Below are 17,714 nucleotides of genomic sequence, written 5' to 3'. Positions count from 1 at the left end.
GCGAGCTCTCAGCTTCAGCAAAAATCCGTTTTTGACGTTCCATACCAGAATTTCAAAAAACTGTTATGATATAATAGCAATAAATCACACCAAGCGACGGTATACCACTCGATTTTGACCATTTCACTTCATATATGCACTCGCTAGCGCTCGTACATATATGTCGTGAACTGGTCATATACCAGTGTGCACTCGCTATAGCTCCTGCATACCGGTATATGTCGTGAACTGGTCGAAATCTCGTGGTATACCATCGCTGGGCGTGCTTTATTGCTTAAATGTACACCTCATATACAGTGATTATGTGCACAATATGAAAGTACAAAGTCACATATCATCCTCTGTACACTGTGGATGTCATGCATGATTTCAAACAGGTTCTTCTATCAAAAATTCAAAAAAAGTTCATTTCAATACTGAATCCGGGGTGCGAAGAGAATCTAACGCAAAAGGATGCCAAGATATTTGTAGATTTCACCTTTATAGCCACTACCTTTCGATTGTACGAAGAAAAATGTTTGGCATACAAGCAATGAAGATAAACGGGGACATACTTATCAAATATGTCCACGAAAACTGCTGGGTCAGCACTTTTTCGCTGGGAAGTTATGGCAACTTGTTCACAAAGAAATATTATAACCATTTCTCATGAAATTCAGTATGACTACTTCGCTTTTTCAGTGTAACTTTTAATAATGTCTTCTCATTTTCAAGTCTTTTACGGAAGGTTAAAAATAATGACACCATCGAAAGGAAGTTTGCTTGATTTCCACATGCAAACCAACGGAGTTGGCCTCACTCGGGCTATACCCTCCCACTTTAGCATTGACTTTTGACATAAATTTTCTAGTACGTATAATTTAATAGAAAGTTTGGAACAGATATCAACAACCATAGAAATGTCAGTTCTCCATTGATGAGAGGGGCCTAAAAATCATCGGATGATAAATTATTGTGTATAAATGTATGTACATGTATACATTGTCTTCATGGTATTGTTCTTTTGTCTAATAAGGCAACTTTAATACAATTCGGGATTAAACCTAGATTAAAACCTAGATTAAAATACAATGCAAATACAAATACTTGTTTTTCTATGCAAATCTTGATAGGTGAAGAAATCTATTATTGATATGTAATATCGTAAACACTACGTTTATTTTTCATCATTTTTCAAAAAAAGATACCTTGCCTCAGACGGCAAACTAATTTATCAAACGTCCAAAACAACATGTTTTCCACCATAGTTTCCCCATCAAGTAATCAGAAACTGTGCAAACTTCTCAGTGTTTACAAAATCAACTATCTCTGTGAGATTACATGATATATATATTTCCTCGAGATAAATATATTTGCTAAAAATCATTGCATTGCTTGATTATAAACAAACCAGTGATACAATACGGCACATCAGGTATTCCTGTAATTTCATATTAAAGTATGCAGTAACATCTGTTTGTCAGCTCTAGTGAATGCCACAGTTGATCCAATATGGCTGACATCATTTCATATTCTACGTTCGTTTGTAATTGTACGCACATTGCCTAAAAATGTTATATTGATTGGTAAACAGTGCATTTAAAATTGATCCAATAAAGTTTACATTTTTTTTACCTTGATATAAACACGGTTGGAACTAATTTGGGGATAATTGTATTTTTATATTTTTCACATTTCTCAAAAGTGTTAGGTGCCATACAGCTGAATGTTGCAATATTACAAATTACTCATAAAAACAAGTGTATAACTTAGAAACTTTAGCAGAATGAGCTTACATTTGCAGATTAAACATTACTTCACCATCCAATTATTCAAAATTAGTTCCAACCGTGTTTGTGCATAAATATGCTACTTAACCACACATAAGACGACAGAGTATGAATAGATTGCTGAGAGTTGCATCCATCTTGAAAATATTTAGAAGTTGACAGTCTTCACACATTTGTACTTTGACTGTACTTAAATTGTGGAAAAAGGTCATGTGGTTTTCTCTTTATCTCTACTGCTCTGGTCGTATGAGCGTACATATTTCATTACAAGATACATAAACTTTACAGCCAGTGTGGTTGGTACAACATCAAATGGCAGGCCCTGTCGATCAAAGAAAAAGAGCGTATCAGCGACAGCAGGTCTAGGCAACACTTGAATTTCTGGTTCCTATCTTTGTGTTTTATGTTGAATGAACAAACAAAAATGTACAGAGATTTTTAGAATGTCCTTTGAAATGATAAAACGGAGGGCAAGATACTCTGATAGAATCCATTGGCCTCACGCAGCATTTTGAGGGATATACTGAAGTTATTTTAACCAGTGATGCAGCATATCCTGCTGGGGTACTTTTCATACTGCAGGAGATGTCGCATCTTGAGTAATAATTTCATTAGTATTGGACACCATATAACGTGAATAATACCTTGAAAGGGGTAGGTTGCTTATCTGCCGTTACAAAGCTTAACCCTTTGAGCGCCAAAGGCAATTTTCATCTCCTTTACAGAATATATCTCAGTCAATTTTTTTCAGATTTTTGCCAAAATTTTGATAAAGAATTGTAGCCAAGGAAATGTGATTTCCTTTCGGTCAAAAATTATCAAAAAATTACTGAAAAATTCATAAAAATTTGGTAAAATATTGCACTGAAATTTTAGTTGGAAAAATTACAGCACTCAAAGGGTTAAAACAAATAGATCAACTAGACTGAAATTTTAAACGAGAGCAAATAGCTTAGGCAATCTGAATACCCAAAGTTAGCACTAGCTATGTAAGAGCCATAGATTCAGTAATGCCATTTGAGGTTCAGTTGGACATTCACTGGACAGTTATGTTTCCATACAAACCTGTATTGTGTGTGAGAAATATCCATGGGTCCTATTCTCTATGCCCAATGTGGCCAGACTCTGCTTCACGTAATTTTTTGCTGAAGGTAGAATCAGTGATGTATTGGCATTGTGGGTCATATTTGTAGATACAAAATAAGGCATAACGCTCTGTAAGGAGGAAATGACAAAAGTGTGAGTGAGGTGATTTCATTGGTATTTCGTCAGTTTCAGCGTATCTATGTACATCGAAGACATTGAGGGCGCTGCTCAATATCTGTATCTTTTTACACTTTTACATGCTGTGTTTCTTGTTCCCCACCTCCCCAAATCATGTCAAAATATATTTTGTTCAACGTATCAACATCATAGACAACATGGGTAACTGTACAATGTTAGCGTTGATGGCTGAATTGAAGTCCAGACTAGGATTCTGTTGTTAACATTTATGTTGCAGAACATGAACATGACTAATGCAATGTGTTCCTTGGCGAGACTAATACTTTGCATTCCATCACATTTTTGGAAGACAACTGAGAAGATTTACCAGCACCAGAGAAAAAAGTGCCAATAAGCAGTGCCAAATGTTACATCTATTCAGCCTTTTCAACTGAAGGTAATTCCAGAGGAACTGCAACAAAGCTGGTGGACTAAAAATAGCCAATCACAAAGATGAAACTTGTGAACTACAGAGGGCAACATTACCTGCACTATGATACCCTTTGATTCATATTCTGTATGCAATGCACGTGAAAAGAAATCTAGGTATCCCTGCGGATTAAAACAATAAATTTATAATTCATTAATCCAATATCCAATATCTCCTACTTATCTACCGAGAGCTCTTACAGAATGATTTATGCATTGTAGTATCTGGAAAAAATGTTACAATGCAAAAATTTATTGCAATGATTCCATGTTTTTATTAAAGTATTTATGTTATTTTCAAAGGCTCACATTCAAAAACCTTCTGATAGTAACAATAATTTCATGAGAAAGACACACGATTTACTATTTCAAACCCCGTCTTTGTTTCAGTTGATATCATTTACAGCAAACAGAGCTACAACTTTTGATAATATTTTCATTATTTTTGGTTAGCGAGACAAGTATGTTTTACTTTTTTTCTCACTAAATTATGTTGAAACATACATTTCTCATGCAAGCTTTTGTGATGAAATCTTAATTGGCGGTGACTTTCATATAGATAAGGTTAGCAGTTTTCTCATTGTGGCAATGTTTCTTTGTCATAGGAAACATATCAGAATAGAAAAAAATCAATTACATGTATGTCTCAGGGTCACGCATCAAATTCGCTGCTTGCACTTAGCAAAGGGGTAATTTTTAACCCTTTTGCTGTTATGTACCGCAAAAATTAGTATTCAATGTTTTCTTGATGTCACAAAAAAGGGTAAAGCAAAGCGACTTTGTGCCTTTAATCAGACATCTTATGCATAATTAAATGACAGACTTGTCTCAACCTTGTTGTCATCTTGCTCTGAAAGCAGTTAGCACTCTGTAAAGATGACTGCCTCTATCTTGGCACTTAAAGTATTTCATCCCCACCATGTATTTTCAAAGAAGGGCAATCACATCCATACCTTTGTTGAAGAGTACACAGTAAGCAGAGGTGTGGGAATTTTGCCAGATCCTGATGATATATTAATAATTGCACCTTTTTGTCTGAAAAGGAGACCAAAGTGTAATGTGAAAACAACATCTGGGGAAATAAACCTTTATTTTATTCCTCTAGACAGAAAAACTAATGCTGCGTGTCACACACACTTCATAATAGGGGCATAAAAAGGGATTGGGGATGGTGTGCATTGTTCTCTTATTAAGTATGATGAAATGACTTTGTCCTGGCATGGATACATTTTTAATTTCTGCAAAACACCCAAAAGAGATAATATTAACCGAACTTCTGATTCCGTTCAGGTAATATTCAAATGCTTACAAGGTAAGCATCATACTAATGAATATTTTATAGTGCTGGAAGATACAGATGCAGAAAGTCAGTCTCTTGTGTTTGTAGACTGGAAAATCCGTCGCTCGAGGGCGCTCTCCACATTCCTCCTGAAAAAATTTCAGTCTATTGTGTTTGGTGATGTGGTGCATTTCTGAGTTGAATTCTCAGCTGGTGCCAGCCGAAAAGCTATGTTTTACTTTTCACAAAAACTGTGCGCAAATAGTAAAACCTCACGTAGGATTGTTAAACCTGGATAAGTGTGGGATAATAATGAAAGGGAGTAAAACTGGTAGTGAGGAAATCAGACAACAAATAGAGTAAAATATAAGACATTTTAAGTTCAGACAGTTCCTGGCATGCAGCTGATTTTGAAGCTTTCTTCTGTCCAAAGGAAAAACAGTTACTCGCCCATCGAGAACACCTTTTTTCACACACATTTTTGTTAGGTGCCTCGGTGACATCAATTTACTGTGACATAAAAGAAATTTTGAGTTGAAAGATTATTTACCTTTGAACCATGGCTGGGAGTAAGATTCTTGTCATGTGAGTGGCTGCCAAGACATTCACATTTATGATGTCGGTGATGTACTGTGATAGAGATACATCAAAAATAGCTTGTGAGACACACAAATAGTGTGCTTTTGCAACACTGCTTAGATAGTCGCAGACTGAATGATCCGTTGCGTGAGGGCGCTCTCTACACTCCCCCTCCTAATACAGTTGGTCTGTAAAGCAATTCTACTCTCAGCTACACAGAGCATGCAGAGAAGATGAATTCAGAAATGCGTCTAGCATTGTGCATGAAACCCTTCATACGAGAAATCGGTAAAGATATACAAGGGCAAAGCAAACAGAATGAACTTCAAGTCATGTTCAATCTGATAACTCTTATAAACTACTGTCAGTGGGACTGTTTGTTAACATCTGTTTATGCAAGACATGGTCCTAATTCCAAGCAGCATGGAATAATTCATGGGCTTCAACCTGTCCACCCCTATTTTCCTGTAAAAAGTCCACCCTCATCTTTGATAATAATAGATACGTGACAAACCATGCTTTTGAGAGGGTTAAACTTGTCTTTATGTAATCTCTTATTCATTATCCAAAATAATCTTACCTTGAAAGCGGTTATGCAGCAAATAAAGTTATTATTATTATTAAATATGAAGCTGCCAGTAAATAAGGAACACTGAAATAATGACTAAAATGATCATGAACAGTAACAGCAACAGTGAGATCTTTTACAAGGCCACAAACGGAGCACAGAAACTTCCTATTAAAACTCTTGCACACCTTGTCAAGGTTTGGCGCTTTGAGGAAACGATCCAATCTACTTGTCATGCCGACATTGTTGACCAAAACACCAATCTCCAAGCCTGCCACTTCCCTTTCAATATTCTCATAGACTCCAGGTCCATCAGTGAAGTCCACGATGATGATCTTGGTTTGAACTTTGCTGGTTGTTTCTGTTTTGAGAGCAAAAAAACAGAACAGGAGATTGAGACAGGATTCAAATTATCTGTTTTGAATATGTATACGAACTGTACTACTGATTGCCTTCTTTTCTCTGCAGATCTGAGCTCAAGATTTTGTAGGAAACTTGTACGTGTGTAAGGACATATAAACTGTGCACCCTTCATCATGAAAATTACGTTTCTTTTGACTTTATCTTGATTTCCTGTTTATATTTTTCTTTTTCTTTTGTGTATAGAATGTCCAATATTACTGTTGCACAACCTAAGTTTATTCGGGACTTCATTAATTTGACAAGTATGCAATCTTGTGTTACAAACAATGTAATCTTTGCACGACTTTGTATTTTAACAAACTTTAACGAGAAGTGTAAGAATACTTACTTTCTATGACGACAATAATAAAGACATCAAAGTCAACAAAAAATGAATATGCATAAAATTGTTGTACCGTGAGATTTGAAGAGTCAAAAAATATGTTCCTGCTGTATATGATATATATTATAACCCATTCACTACAATGGTTTGGTCCAAAACCATTGTTATCATTGCATATCGAAGGTGAATATGACACTGTTTACAGGGGATAGGGGTGAATAGGTCAGGGAAGATGTGTCTATGACGAGAACCATTTTTACAGACACCCATATCTTTACAATTCTTGTCCAGTCTGCTGCCAGTGCTGATTTTGATGATGCAACCATAAAGCTAACATAGAGAACATTACCTGTATCATATCATGGTTTGAGACACTTACCAATCTCCTTGGCAACTCTCTCAAGTTTTTCTTGTGACCGACTCAACAGCACTATGTTAAGTCCTTTACTGGCCAACTCTTCGGCGTAAGCTTTACCAATGCCATCTGTACAGCCAGTCACAGCTGTAGAGAGGTCAAAGGTTATGTTTGTTATTTGATATCGCTAAATATCAATATTGTTCATAGAGAGCTACGTTACAAGTATACGTCATAGATCGCATCACACACTCGCCTACGGCTAGCGGCTCGTACCATAGACCCTCGGCTTCTCGGTCGAGGGTCTATGCTCGTACATACTGTATGTCGCTAGAGGTTCAACGGTCGCGGTAAGTATTTATTCTAGACATCGTCCCGCGCTAGCATAGGTCCTTTACTTCCCACTATACACGCGATTGTGCAACACCTTTGGCAAAGCTTGTTCAAAGCTCAGACGAAGCTTCACGCCCAAGCTTTGAATACCAATTTGCGTACCAAGATTATTTGAAGATTCGTGATTTTAACCTTCAGCCAAGGTTTGCCTAGTTGTTGAAGCTTTGATGAACCAACCTTCGGGAAAGCTTTACTGCCGAGCTTTGTTGAATCTTTGACCTCCTGACCTTTGTCGAAGCTTCAACATACCAACCTCTTTCGAAGCTTCATCTTTCTGACCTTTGTTAAATCTTCAAACTACCTACCTTTACTGCAGCTTTGATTTCCTGATCTTGTTCGAAGCTTCATGGTATCAACCATTGTTGAAGCTTCGACCTTCCAACCTTCAATGAACCATTGACCTTCTGACCTTTGACCAATGTTGTCATATAACCCTTCTCAAAGCTTTGTGCTGCCAATATTATCTGAGGGTTTATTCCTTTTGAGGTACAGTAGTGGTAACTTTTGATGATTTTTACAGTAATTTTGTACTAACTTGTTACAGTTGCACTTTCTTGTTCTGTAGATGATACATCATGATGAAATGCCCAGTGCTTGGCTTTTCAACATAACCTACAAGTACAGTGTATATAGCTTACAATATCGTTGACAACTAGAGTGAAATTCAATCCTCAACAATAGCAAAGCACAATACATTTAATACAAGTTCTGTTCAGAAATTTAATATTAGTCTGGTGCCGAAGCACAAAACCCAAAAGTTTTGGCCCAACAATGGTTCTCGGTGGTTTCTGTATCTTCAAAGCCTACTGAATCAGGATCTGCATGATGCCACCCTGGCACCCTTGGGCATTTTAATATATTCAAGATGGCCGCCAAATATGTAAATGGTGATATCTCAGCTCTGTGAAATGTTATCGAAATGATTTTAGTGTTGTATGGCCAGGTAAACAGGGCCAAGGAACTCATTTCTTTCATTGCCGAACATTTGCAACCCTTAATTTGCATAAAAATCCAAGATGGCTGCCAAAATGACCTCAAAAACAGGTGAAATGCCATATCACAGCTTCATGAGAAGCTGTTGGAGTCATTGTGGCCTCCTTTGCCAGGCAAATGGGGCTAAGGAACTCATATCTTTCATTGCCTGATATGTACAACCCTTAATTTGCATAAAAATAATCCAAGATGGCTGCCAAGACGACCTCAAAAACAGTTAAAATGTCATATCTGAGCTCAATGACTAGCTGTTGGAGTCATTTTGCTCTCCTTTGCAAGGTATATTGGGTCAAGCAATTCATATCTTTCATTAGCTGACATGTGCAACACTTAATTTGCATAAAATGTGCATAAAAATCCAAATATCTGTTTAAGTGTGTAACAAGTCATATCTCAATACACTATGCCACTGATTTTGGTGTCTTTCGGCATGTTTTACGGGACAAAGAATAGGTATCTTTTGTTATATTTGCTGTAAAATCAACCATGATAATCTAAAATTGATATTTACAATCCAAGATGGCTGCTAAGCTGGTTTCCACAACAAATATCAATTTATATCTGAGCTGAAATTGCTTCCTAGAGACTAATACATTTAGGGTTCAAGGCAGAAGGATAAGTTTAAATTTCTTTCGTTATATAAAATGTAAAATAATTCAGCAAAAATGCACAAATGAAAAGCAAAATGACCACCCAGTATCAATTATGGCCACACACAATGGATGCCACAAAAACATTGAGTCGTATCTTAACCAACCAAGCAATCTTGAGACCTATTTGTTGTGTTTGGTCAGGTTTTATTGGTCACAGGTTTTTCATTACTTGTTTTCTGAGCTGGAAAAATTTTACTTCTGATGGAAGGATTGTATCCAACATTGCCGCTACAATGGTTTCATAAAACATTACAACAAGATTTATCTAGCATCTTCGACACAAGGTTGTATGTGTTTGGATCCATTTGAGAGGTCATTGAATTCACATTTTCATTCATATAAATTGTCAAACCATCCATTTAAATTAAATTATAATGAACTGTACCTTTCCATACAACGTGAAGGGTCATTTTATCATTTGTCAATCAACCACAATAAATGAGCTTCAGTTATTCGAGGTTAATTTGCTGAGCATGCTTTTGCACTTGCAGAAAAGTGACTTGTTTGGTCATCTTTGAGCCATCCTGAGTCATCTGTCTTGTTTATCTTTGCACCAATTTAGTCACTCAGGTCAATTTCAGCAGGATCTTTAATATTGCTGCCCTTTAAATATATGACCGCAAGTGGGTGTGGCAGAGTCAATCTATGAATACCTTTATCATTGCCTGTATGGTTTTCTGATTTGATAATGACGGCAGGTTTCATGTCATCCGTCAGACGTTGTACCCTAAGCTTTGCAACCGTCATGCTGCAAACAAGTGTCTAGTTTCTGCTAAAGTGTCATTCATAGGCAGCAGGAATACCAACCTCTTGCATTTGGCACCAATTCAGAACACTTGGAGCGGTTTAATTGCATTACAAACATCAATGTTAGATTTAGTGAGGTGTGTAAGTTGCATCTTTGCCAATCAAGCATTCTTTAAGACCCATTTTGATGAGTATGGTCATGTTTTATTAGTCGCAGAATTTGAATCTCTTGTTATCTGACCTGAAAAAAATCTTTCAAGAACATTGCAAACCGGGAGTTTATCTTTTAATGCTTATAATGGTGTCAAAAATATTACATCATGTCTCTATTTACTAAGTAGCTTGCGAGACCAAGTTTTGCGTCTTTGGATACATTTTAAGGGTCAATTGTATATAATACTGTTCAATGCAACTTATATATCAAAAGTGAAGTCAAAACATCATCGATACCCTAAAAAGAGTTGCAAAACAGGCATGTAGCCTTAACTTATATTATCATTGCTCATCTTTGAGATTGATTCTTAATATTTGGCGGCATGCTAGGTATCGAGGAACTCACTTTTCCCATTACATGAACTGTTTACCTACCATTTATCAATTAAATGAAAATATGATCTCCGGAATAGCTGCCATATCATATAATATGTAATACTTCAGCTGACTGAGTATTTCATGAAATTGATTTGGTGGCATCTGGTGGCACGTTTATAATACTTATCTGTAACAATGTACCAAAATACTGATTTACAATTTTTCGACCAGAACTGTAAAATTCGGTACGATTCATCTAAGATTCTTGCACAAAATCATCCTTCATCGCTTTTGTTATTAGCAGGGCCATTAATATTGACAGTTGCTTGTTATACTATACTCGCAGAAAATACAGCTGTCACAGCCAATTGAGTTAAAGAGCACTTGTAGCTTCCCGTGGAATATCGAGGGTCACCTGCACATCCTAATTAAATGAAGGGTTGAATTTATGCTCTTCTGAAGGAGCTGGTTAGCCTCGACTAAAAGTTAAATGCAAAATGATTTGACTTATTCATCTTTCAGCCAACCGAACTCACTGAAATCCGTTTGGGACCTTCCATCTTTGTTCACAATACCGTTCCTTATATATATGATCATAAAGTAGAATAAAGATTTTGCAAAATCAACAACAAAAGAGTATTAGATAAGAGATAAATATGAATATCTATATATGTGGATATTACATGTTCAGCAATATTTCACCTTTTTCATTTTTTCTTGTCTACGTTTATATGTATGCGTGTGCCAGTTGTTATGCCCGTTATTTTTGCAGTTTTAGTGTGTGTTGCGGCTCCCATGGCTAGCATGTAGGCCACTGCACCATAACAAGACACAGCATGGGCACCTAGCAGTTGTGGCTCTTTGTATGCATACGTTTTGGATGTTGGTATGTTTCTATCATAGTCCAATAAAACTGGCACAAGCCATCAAAACAGTACAGGTTAGTCTGCAATCCATCTATTGGAGAAGTGATGTGATAAGAAACACGTCAGCACTGTTATGTACTTTCGGTTTCATTTCAAGACACAAGGAAAATTGCACATGCTTATCAGTATAGACCTTTTTATGTCAGGTAGTGGATTTGGACTAGTGATGAAGGTTGCTTTCGGAGGAGCAAGGTGTCTATATGTTTAATTATAAAAACAACAACAATTCAATTAAAGATTGGATAATTGGACTGCAATTAAACTGTTAAAAGTGCTTTGGATGGGTGTCAAGCGCAAAACATTCATATTCTTGATGCCCCTATGGCAGAAACTATAATTTAGTATAAAATTGTTTGCAGCATGATGATTGCAAAGCTAAGGGTACAACTTTAGAGGGATAACATGAAAACAAGAAAACAAGAAATGAAAACTCTGCGACCAATATTGAAATGTATTAGTCTCTAGGATGTAGTTTCAGCTAAGATATACCTTGATATTTGTTGTGGAACAAAACAAAGTAGGTCTCAAGAATGCTTGGTTGGTTAAGATGCGACTCAATGTTTTTGTGGCATCCATTTTTGTGGCCATAGTTGATATTGGGTGGTCATTTTGGCTTTCAATGAAATATTTTACATTTTATATAACGAAAGAAACTTATCCTTCTGCCTTGAACCCTTAATGTATTAGTCTCTAGGATGCAATTTCAGCTAAGATATAAATTGATATTTGTTGTGGAAACCAGCTTTGCAGCCATCTTGGATTGTGAGTATCAATTTCAGATTTCTATGTTTGATTTTACAGCAAATATAACAAAAGATACCAATTCTTTGACCCGTAAAACATGCCGAAAGACACCAAAATCAGTGGCATACTGTATTGAGATATGACTTGTTACATACTGACATCTTGGATTTTTATGCAAATTAAGTGTTGCACATGTCAGCTATGAAAGATATGAATTGCTTGACCCAATATACCTTGCAAAGGAGAGCAAAATGACTCCAACAGCTAGTCATTGAGCTCAGATATGACATTTTAACTGTTTTTGAGGTCGTCTTGGCAGCCATCTTGGATTATTTTATGCAAATTAAGGGTTGTACATATCAGGCAATGAAAGATATGGGTTCCTTAGCCCCATTTGCCTGGCAAAGGAGACCACAATGACTCCAACAGCTTCTCATGGAGCTGAGATATGGCATTTTACCTGTTTTTGAGGTCATGTTGGCAGCCATCTAGGATTTGTATGCAAATTAAGGGTTGCAAATGTTCGGCAATGAAAGAAATAAATTCCCTGACCCTGTGTTCCTGGCATACGACACTAAAATCATTTTGATAACATTTCACAGAGCTGAGATATCACCATTTACATATTTGGCGGCCATCTTGGCGGCCATCTTGAATATATTAAAATGCCCAAGGGTGCCAGGGTGGCATCATGCAGATCCTGATTCAGTAGGCTTTGAAGATACAGAAACCACCGAGAACCATTGTGGGGCCGAAATTTTTGGGTTCGACCAAAAATCAGGGTTTCGGCACCAGACTATATCAGTCATTTTGGCAATTCATGCTGTATGTGGTAGAACTAGAAAATCTAATTGTAAGGCAGAACAAAATTACTGTAAAAATCATCAAAAGTTAAGGTTACATCTGCTGTAATTTATCTCAGGTAAGTATTATGAAATGTGACATTGCTTTTAAGTATATTTTCCCAAAGTTTTATTTTTATTTCTCTTTTCTTTCCTTCTGAAATACTCAATAAGTCTTCTTCACACTGGTCTTCTGTTAACTGTGTTTGCCAATGTGTGTTTTACATTTTGCTTTGTTCAAGAATCACAAGGACCAGTTTGATGATTTTTTCATTTTTTTTTGTTTTGAATGTCAGTTATAAGTTCTTGTGTAACTCCTGGAAGCATATTGAAACAATTACTTAGCTCTTCAAAACAGGGTCAATACATTAATTTGTAAACTACACAGTTATTGTTTGCATTTTAACCCTTATCCAGACCAGTGTTCACTTAATTTGTCAACACTAATATCGCAGTCTGTCAATGTACAGGCTGAATTTACAAATTTGACACTGTGTAACTCAGCATGGCTTAGGGAGTAGAAAAAGAAACTGCAGTTGACATTAAGGACAAAAATAGTGAAAAATCATTGAAAATTACAGAGCCATACCAGCATGTTACATCAAATTGCCTTTTTGTCACACCAATTAATCATTGTCTTTTCAAGTGATTGTAAGCACTTGTATATCATCATGTACACAACATATTTTTAGTGAAAATATATTTTAATATATTCCTTTAAATAAACTTGAACAACAAAAGGCAGCATATTAAATGACAAAACATACTACACTGATTTGATAATTAATTACCTATATCTCTAATTACAATGCAATGTTAATTATACTTTCATTGTCTGTAGTATGGGTACAGAATTACATGTCATTTGATAAATATTGGCAATAAGTGTCAGCAAGTCTACTGTTTAGCTGAAATCACTAAATTTTCCTGACATTGCAATGAGATTTTCTCAGTCTGTATATTCCCCGCTTAAATTTAAGATGGGAGCATTTTCTGTTTTGGGCACATTTAATTTCTAGGGTTAGAGACAACTACCAACTACAAAATTACCAAGAGCTGTTTCAAAGAGAGGCAGCTAGGTTATCAAGGTTGTCTGGAAGCACTAGGAGTAATTGTACAAACTTGTGATGTTGCAATAAACTCTCCTGCAAATGTGTCATAAAGTGAAAATCAGGAAATTCAGTGTTCATGGGATTGTTAAAAGTGTACTTTTCACGCATGCTTCACGACAGCTACACTTTGGTTTCACAAACTTTTTGCAGGAGTCGTCTCAGGCTTTAAAGCTGTGGATCCGGGGTGGTATATGCCATCACTGTGGTACAGATGTGTTGCTCTAAATCTCTGGAACAGTTCTGATCCCCATGGTTTTGTAGTGTGTAATTTGATACAGCATGGCAGACATGTGGTTGCAAAACCCTTTCCAGGCTGTACATGGCATTGATTTTCCTTCACTGGCTTGTTATTCAGATAAGTGATCTACAAAAGACAAACAAAGTAATTCTATTAATGACAATTTGCCAGTATTTTTACATTGCATCACATACATTGTCATGGAAAACCATGTCTGCACTTTGTCAATACAGATTTTGGAGTTTGTGTTTCAGTGATTGTTATTGTTGACAATTGAATTTACACCTGAACATGAATTCATTTACTGACATGCCACACACTAGGTGAACAACGTGATTTGGAATCCTGACATATTGACTGCATTGATGAGGAGAGCAAAAAAAATAACAAAAACTTTTCAAAATGTTAACGTCACCCTCTAGCCATACATTTCTCAAGATCTGTTCAAGATAAATTGACTGGTTCTTGTATTTTATTTTATTTTCTTTTAATGTTAATGGAAGGCAGACCTTTCTGATTCATGAGTGGAAATTTATATATTTACTAGATCACTGGTCATAAGTGGAAAATCAATGCATACTTTGATCAAGTTGAGAATTTGATAAAAAGCATATTTATAAGTACACCTTGGTACATTAATATTACCTTGTACACTTTTGAGAAAACCTAATAAAATGTATTAAATACAAAAAAATACTACTGTGAATACAATTAACATACTGAGAGGATTCAATACTTACAGACAGTTTATGAGGAGAGTCATTCTTTTCCATTGACCAATAACAGAAAGCAGAAACATTTGGCATAACAGCCTCCCTCAAGAACTTTCACTGAAAAAAAATTGAAAAAAGAAAATCTGTCAATTACTCTTTTGCACCCATCGGAGACAGCAGCACTTAGGGACACTGCAAATGCAATGTTGGCAAATAGGAACATCTGTCAGATTGAGACGCTACAACCTGATGAAGACAACACGTATGTATACACAAAATCACGGTCAGGAGCAGCTGCTGGTTTTGCCTGGGTACTAGTATTTGGGTTGGACGGTAAAACTAAATTTTGCCATCCGATCCAAATACCCAAGCAAAACCTCGAGCCACCACTGTACTGCAGCTAGGTCAGCGGTCAGGAGTAACCGTGACAAATTCTGGGACTGTAACGGATCGTGTCAGATCAGCAGAACATTCAGGGAGACAAAAACCACTTTGATAAAGGCGTCCTTCTGGTGCCATCGCGTCGTGGTGCGATGTTGTCAAACTACATGTATCATCTATGTATAACCCACTGCTGATACTTTAGTTTTGTTGGTCATGATATTTTCCATACATTTTTCACGAAATTACTCCATTTGTTTAAAGATTAGCCAGGTACAACGTTCATTTTCAGTTTTTCGATGTAAGTGTATTCACATTGTCAGAAGGTAATTTTGAAACATTTTGTCGTCTGCTTACGTTACGCGCGTGGCAACTTACCTTGAAGATCGTGTAAGATCCGGGAAAACATTCTGGTCTTTTGATAAAATCCTCTTCGGAGCCCTCGCAAAATGTTCAGCAGTCAGATCTCCGTCTCTTCCTACCTCCATGCTTATAGTGAAGTCCACTATTTGCCAGATCGTTTGTCAAAACCGGATTACCAGGACGGGCACGAAAAACAACATTCAAATTCCGACGCCTTGTATATAACCTCGTTTTCATTTCAAGATGGACGATGGTAATGTTGCCGAAACCACTTTTGAGAAAGATTCTCGGTCAAGTGCAAGTGAAAATAGCGTTAGAATTATAATGTATGATATGATATTGAACTTTATGGTGAAGCAATTTTGCTACTCAAAAAGCGAAATCGCCTATAAAACACTCTTTTCAGTACAGTTTCCGCATTTCTCGCTCGCTTCTTTTTTGCTTATCACTCAAGGTGTAATACGGACACCCCTCTTTTCACATGGTATATGACCAGCGCTGACACACATATCACTGTATCAGACCAGTGCAGTGTATAAGTTACGATCATGATTTTATGCGAACAGCATGCACAGCATGACCACTCAGCTGCGGTTTGTCTGTTTTCGGGGCGACATAAGGTATAACGCAAAAAAACCCTACGATCAGGGAGTGAAGTTGACCCAACATGTAACCTTCGGAAACAACCTTCACGCGACATACCTAATTAGAAACAACTATCTGAAGGTTCTGATCAAATCTTCAACAAATGTTCCCGGTGCGAAGCTTTATTTAACCTTCTGAAGGTAACCTTGGTCCAACCTTTCAGAAAACTATAGTTGTCGAAAGGTTCATTGTAAACATTTGACTAACGTTCTAAGGATGAAGCTGTATTTAACCTTGTGAAAGTAACCTTTGTCTAACCTTTCGGAAAACTAAGGTTGTCGAAAGGTTCATTGTGAACATTCGACGAAGGTTCTAAGGCTGAAGTTGTATTTAACCTTCGAAAATAACCTCATTCAAATTTTAGGCATTAACCTTTGTACAAGATTGCAATACAACCTTTGACTTGGATTTTTTTGAATCAAAGCTTTGTCTAAGCTTCAGCATGAACGCCAGCACAACCTTGGAGGGAATTGACCTTCGACAAAGGTGGTGCACAATCGCGTGTGTAGTGACTGCTTTCGAGGAGTATCCATGCAGCTGCGGGGACACGCCGACCTTGGCAAGCGAAGATGTAGTCAATAGGCGCTCAGCTGGACATCGTCCTTGAGCAGGACAATGTCCGGTCCGGCTGGCTACCAACATAGAAATCAACTATGTACGTTTAAGATTGTCGGACATAGCCCAGCTCACGAATTTGTCCAGCTAATGAGCGCCTGTGGTATTGCCAACACGATAGCCAGGAACATGAATACTGAACGTTGCACGCACGCGCACGTGATGATTTAACTGATTGCGAACGGCTGAATGCCAAGACAGCGGGGCCACTGACACTACATGTACACTCACCTGCCCACTTGCCAAGGTTCTTCACATTTGTATGTAGTTGAAATGTTCCACTTAAGACGTAGGCCCTTACAAACCGAAAGACCCATAGATTAACCCTTAGCGTCACATACAAGACACCAACAAAACCAACCGTCGTAAAAGCTTGCTGCAAACGACCAGACAACCAGCTGACATCGGTCGACGACATTGTGCCAGTCAGCAGTGTTGTGAAGGCCTTCACCACCTTACACAGCTCGTGTGAGGGCGATGTTTGATTGAGGAAAACCCACTTGCTTTTAAAATTTTGTTCAATCGCTTGACACATTCATATTTGTGCGAATTTGTTTTATTTGCCAATAAATAAAACAAGTTGGAATAAAACTATCTTTTTCAAAAAGTTGCCTACGGCAATAGTTCTAAAATGCAAAATTAAGTAAAACATTGAATAATAAAAATCTCTCACTTTAAAAATTCATCAAAAAAAAAGTATGTGCCTATTATAAAAAACTTCCAGGATGAAAGACAAGCACGAGAGGGGATCTCTGAATTCGGGATCAATGGAGGACCGAAATATTTCTACAAACACTGATTACAGGACAAATGAATATTAGTCACGCTCTT

At 37.0% G+C, this 17,714-nt stretch overlaps 1 protein-coding gene across 1 annotated transcript; it reads right to left on the bottom strand.

Moving 5' to 3' along the window:
* Positions 1-988: 988 nt before the first annotated feature.
* LOC139129581 (very-long-chain 3-oxoacyl-CoA reductase-like) lies at positions 989-17,344 on the bottom strand. Its single transcript, XM_070695224.1, has 8 exons — positions 17,115-17,344; positions 7,012-7,134; positions 6,076-6,248; positions 5,291-5,370; positions 4,415-4,496; positions 3,519-3,584; positions 2,835-2,984; positions 989-2,091 (listed from the first exon to the last, which is right to left on the bottom strand). Exons 1-8 carry the CDS (start codon positions 17,299-17,301, stop codon positions 1,978-1,980), a joined length of 975 nt encoding a protein of 324 aa, XP_070551325.1. The 5' UTR covers positions 17,302-17,344; the 3' UTR covers positions 989-1,977.
* Positions 17,345-17,714: the final 370 nt, after the last annotated feature.

The sequence above is a fragment of the Ptychodera flava genome, chromosome 3 (genome assembly GCF_041260155.1).
Source record: "Ptychodera flava strain L36383 chromosome 3, AS_Pfla_20210202, whole genome shotgun sequence".
NCBI lineage: Eukaryota > Metazoa > Hemichordata > Enteropneusta > Ptychoderidae > Ptychodera > Ptychodera flava.
This window is presented reverse-complemented; position numbering and strand designations above follow the sequence as displayed.